Consider the following 4,759-nt stretch of genomic DNA (forward strand, 5'->3'; position numbering starts at 1 on the left):
GCCCGTCTCGGCCTCCCAAAGTGCTGGGATTACAGGCTTGAGCCACCGCACCCGGCCTACCTTAACTACCCTTTAAAGACCCTGTCTCCAAAGACAGTCACATTATGAGATAGTGTTAGGACTTAAACATATGCATTTGGTTGGGGGGGGGACATGATTCAGCCATATCAAGGTGGGGAGTGGAGTGGTGTAACTGCTGCTGGGTGTGCGTCTCCTTTTTGGGGTGATTAAAATGTTCTGGAATTAGTAGTAATTAGTGTGCATCTTTGTGAGTATACTAAAAACAGCTGAATTGCCCAGCCAGAAAGGATGAACTTTGCGCTAGGGCAGGAAGAAGGCTGGCAGGCAGAGAGAGGAGAAAGGGGGCTGGATGAGCTGGCCTGCTGGCAGGGGTCCTAGTACTACGTAAGACCTTGCCCTTCTCCACAATATCTGGTGTTAAAGCTCATTATGGGGACCCTTTCAACCCGGGGTTGGGATTGGAATTGAGACACTGAAACTTCAAGAGCTGGGCTCTGGCCCGGATGGGCATTTGCTACCGAGCAAGATAGCCTCGTGCAGCACATACGGGGTTTCCTGTTGCGTGCACTGTCCTAAGTCCTTCTCAACTCTTTCGTCATTGAGTTCTTACAGCGGTCCAGTGAGCTAGGTACCATTCCTCCCTTCAGGCCACGGTGCCGGGTCACTTGACTAGGGTCCCACTGGGAGTTCGAAGGAAGCCAGGCTAGAGCTCAGGCCTCTCACCAGCTGGAGGCCTTTCCCAGACTCTCTAAGGTGAGAGGCGCTGAATGGTGTCAGCCTGGGCCTGAATGAGTGACCCACGGTGCTCAGTGAATTTCAGGAACAGAGCCAGGGGAAGCTGTGGTGGGGGGTGTCTTGATGGGAGAGAAGCAGGGCTGGGCGCTCACCTGGCTTCCCCGGACCTGCAGGTCCAGCCTTGCTCTCCTTCCCCCGAGCACCTCTGGCCCAAGGCCTGCCCACTTGCTGGAGCTGGCCCCTTGGCGAGGCTGCCGGGAGGGCCCGTGCTGCCAGGGCGATCAGAGTCAGTGCTGGAGGTGATGAAGGGACGCCCAAGGGGGTGCCCAGGTGGCAAGATGCCTGTATGCTCAGGGAAGCCACGTCCCAGCTCGCGAGTGGGTGCGGCAGAGGCCCGCGTGACCTTGCTGCTGACATTCCTCAGAGGCCACGTGGCCCCAACTGGCAGGGACAGCTGCGGACAGGGGCTGAACCAGCTTTGTTCCCAGGGTGGCGCCTGCTCTGCATCCAGGCCCCACTCCCGCTCCCACCCGATGCTGCTTTTGTTCCCAGGTTTCAGGGGGCAGCCGGCACTGTGATTCCTGTGCCATGAGTGCCTAGAGGCACGGAGCCACGAGGGGCCACCCCACGTGGGGCACAGGGCTTGGGGAGCATGGGGCAGGACCAGACCAAGCAGCAGATCGAGAAGGGGCTCCAGCTGTACCAGTCCAACCAGACAGAGAAGGCACTGCAGGTGTGGATGAAGGTGCTGGAGAAGAGCTCGGACCTCGTGGGGCGCTTCCGCGTGCTGGGCTGCCTGGTCACGGCCCACTCAGAGATGGGCCGATACAAGGAGATGCTGAAGGTGGGTGTACCCGGCCTGGGGGCGTGCGAGGGTCAGGCTGGGGCCGGATGTCTCCCAGGCTCCCCAGTCCCCTCTCAGCCTCCTCGGGCTCCCCTGTGTCCCACAGGCTGGCAGCCGGGGCCTGAGGCTCTGAATTTATATCTAAGGCCCTGGGTCTTAGATGCTGAGTCTTGGCGTCAGATTCAGGCCTGTGGCCTCGAACTGCAGTGCCCGAGTCTCTGAGACTGAGGTTCTCTGGCCTCAGGGTCGAGGGTTCGTGGGTCTCAAGCCCAGCGTAGGTTTCAGCCTTCCTGTCTGGTGTTCTGTATCTGAGCCTGGCGGGGTGTGGGCTCCAGGGTTGAGGCTGGGGGTGGGTGGGTGGTGGAGACTGCAGATCTGAGGCTTGGGATAGAAGGTGAAGGCTGCGAGCCTGAGCTGGCGAGGTGAGGCTGGAGTGTAGGGAAGGGAGCTGAGGCTGGCAGGTAGAAGCTCTGGGTCTGAATATTTGGGATCTGCTGCTTTGGGTATGAGGCTGGGGAGTGGGTGTGGGGCCTCCAGGTCTGAGCCTGCAGTGCAGGCTGGGGTCCAGGGCTCAGAGTCCAGGCTGAGCACCACCTGCCCACCGTCGCGGTGTACAGTTCGCCGTGGTCCAGATCGACACCGCCCGGGAGCTGGAGGATGCCGACTTCCTCCTGGAGAGCTACCTGAACCTGGCCCGCAGCAACGAGAAGCTGTGCGAGTTTCACAAGACCATCTCCTACTGCAAGACCTGCCTTGGGCTGCCTGGTACCAGGGCAGGTGCCCAGCTCGGAGGCCAGGTCAGCCTGAGCATGGGCAATGCCTTCCTGGGCCTCAGCGTCTTCCAGAAGGCCCTGGAGAGCTTCGAGAAGGCCCTGCGCTACGCCCACAACAACGATGACGCCATGCTCGAGTGCCGCGTGTGCTGCAGCCTGGGCAGCTTCTATGCCCAGGTCAAGGTGGGCCTGTGCCCCAGGGGGACAGCAGTGGAGGGTTTTGGGGCTCCCCTCTCATGAGGCACACACCCTGTAGCACTACCTCATTCAGCCCTCCTTTTAGGGAGGGATGAGGCAAGTGAGATCAGAGGGAAAAGGCTCTTCTAGGAAGGTAACTACTTGGCCAGGAGGCCAGCAAGGGCAGAGCCAGGATTCAAACCTTGATCTGTCTGACTTCCTGGAGGAATAATGGGAGGCTCCTCTGTGAGGACAGGCCAGCGGCCTGCCCTACCATGTTTGCTGTGTGGTCTTGGGCAAGTCACCTCTCCTCTCTGAACCTTGGGAGATCTGTAAAATGAAGGAGAATAGGACTCACCTTACAGTGGGGTTGTATGGAGTCAGTCACCAAATCTTTATTGAGCATCTACCGTATCCCAAGACTGTTGGCCCAGGGTGTAGCAGTGAGTAGAACAGCCAAGTCCCCGTCCTCACCAGGGTTCCGTTCTAGTTGGGAAAGAAAGACGATCACCACAGTCAGGAAGTCAAGTGGTTAGGAGAAAGCGAAGTGGGCAAAGGGCTGGCAGCACTGGGTGTGGGGGTGTCATAATTTCAAACACGGTGGTCGGAGGGCCTCGCAGAGGTGATGTTTGATGGCTTGAAGAAGAGAGGGTGCGTCATGCAGAAATCTGGTGAGAGAACATTCTAGGCAAAAATGGGGGAACCCCTAAAACCAAACTGGACCCTGGGGAGGCACCCTGGAATGCTTCCTGGAATGTTCCAGGAAGGACAGAGGCCACCATGGCTGTCAGGTGTGTCTCAGGTATGTGTGGAGGTAGAGAGGTGAGAGGAGGAGGGTCAACTGTGAAGGAACTGATAGGGTCAGCGACTGCAGGTTCTGACCCTGGGTATTTTTTGTCGGGGGGTGGAGCAGGGGCGGAGTTTTGCTCTCGTTGCCCAGGCTGGAGTGCAGTGGCGCCATCTCGGCTCACTGCAACCTCCACCTCCCGGGGTCAAGCGATTCTCCTGCCGCAGCCTCCCAAGTAGCTGGGACTAAAAGTGCGTACCCCCATGCCCGGCTAATTTTTGTGTTTTTAGTAGAAATGGGGTTTCACCATGTTGGCCAGGTTGGTCTTGAACTCCTGACCTCAGGGATCCGCCCATCTTGGCCTCTCAAAGTGCTGGGATTACAGGCGTGAGCCACCACACCCGGCCGACGCTGGGTGTTTTTGTTCCCTTTCCACTCAGGTATCTGTGCTGTGCTTGGTCCATGGGGGATTTAATACCTGGCCCCAGTCGATGCTTAATAAATCTTGGAGTTAGTAAGTGGATAAATGCTGATGGATCCAAGCTGGGATGGGCGGAAATGAGTCACCAAGGATGACAGCCAGGACTTTGTTTTTCGGAAGCAGATGTAAGTGGGAGCCATTCAGTAAGCTGAGATAGGACTAGGGCGGGACAGGGGTTTTTAAAAATCTTTTTAATTCTGAAGAAAAGTAAGCTGGGCATGGTGGCTCACGCTTGTAATCTCAGCACTTTGAGGGGCTGAGGGGTGAGGATCGCTCAAGACCAGGAGTTCCAGACTGGCCTCTACAAACAGTTTTTTTTTTTTTAATTTGGCAAGGCTCGTGCCTATAATCTGAGCACTTTGAGAGGCCAAGCAGGAGGATTGCTTGAGCCCAGGAATTCGAGAGCAGCTTCAGCAGCATAGCAAGACCCCAACTGCACAAAAATTAAAAAATGAACCAGACATGGTGGCTCACACCTATAGTTTCAGCTACTCAGGAGGCTGAGGCAGGAGGATCGCTTGAGCCCAGGAGTTTCAGGCTGCAGTGAGCCATGATTGCTCCACTGCACTCCAGTCTGGGCAACAGAGCAAGACCCTGTGTGAGAGGAAAAAAAACCACAAGTGTGGGCTTATGGGGTGCTCATTGCTAGTGGGATGTCTATGCTTCTAAATCTTTTCAGTTACCAGAACAACTGAAGTTTATACTGATATTTCCAATTCAAATCTAATGTTTCAGGAGCTCCCCTTAACTTATTGTAAACTTGTCTTTTCTCTTAGATGAAAAAATCTTAGCTTCTAACAACATAATTAAATATTTGCTTTACCCTACAAAATACAAAAAATAATTCCAAAAGACAATACCAGTATAACTCTAGAAAATAAAGACAACTGAATGAAGTTTAAGATTTATTTGCTGTTCTTTTGGCTTTCTTTCTTTCTTTT

The 4,759-nt window shown here is 55.3% G+C and overlaps 1 protein-coding gene across 2 annotated transcripts in view; it reads left to right on the forward strand.

Moving 5' to 3' along the window:
• Positions 1-3,308, forward strand: part of RAPSN (receptor associated protein of the synapse) — a 9,156-nt gene extending 5,848 nt beyond the window's left edge. The window contains exons 2-3 of one of the 2 annotated variants that reach the window (XM_026454093.1): positions 1,309-1,600; positions 2,218-3,308. In XM_026454093.1, the coding sequence (XP_026309878.1) occupies positions 1,409-1,600; positions 2,218-2,613 (588 nt within the window). In that variant the 5' untranslated portion in view covers positions 1,309-1,408 and the 3' untranslated portion in view covers positions 2,614-3,308. Of the gene's footprint in view, positions 1-6; positions 1,601-2,217 lie in introns of those variants that run through there. The other variant, XM_026454092.1, reaches the window with a different exon arrangement.
• Positions 3,309-4,759: the final 1,451 nt, after the last annotated feature.

This window comes from Piliocolobus tephrosceles, chromosome 13 (assembly GCF_002776525.5).
Source record: "Piliocolobus tephrosceles isolate RC106 chromosome 13, ASM277652v3, whole genome shotgun sequence".
Taxonomy (NCBI): domain Eukaryota; kingdom Metazoa; phylum Chordata; class Mammalia; order Primates; family Cercopithecidae; genus Piliocolobus; species Piliocolobus tephrosceles.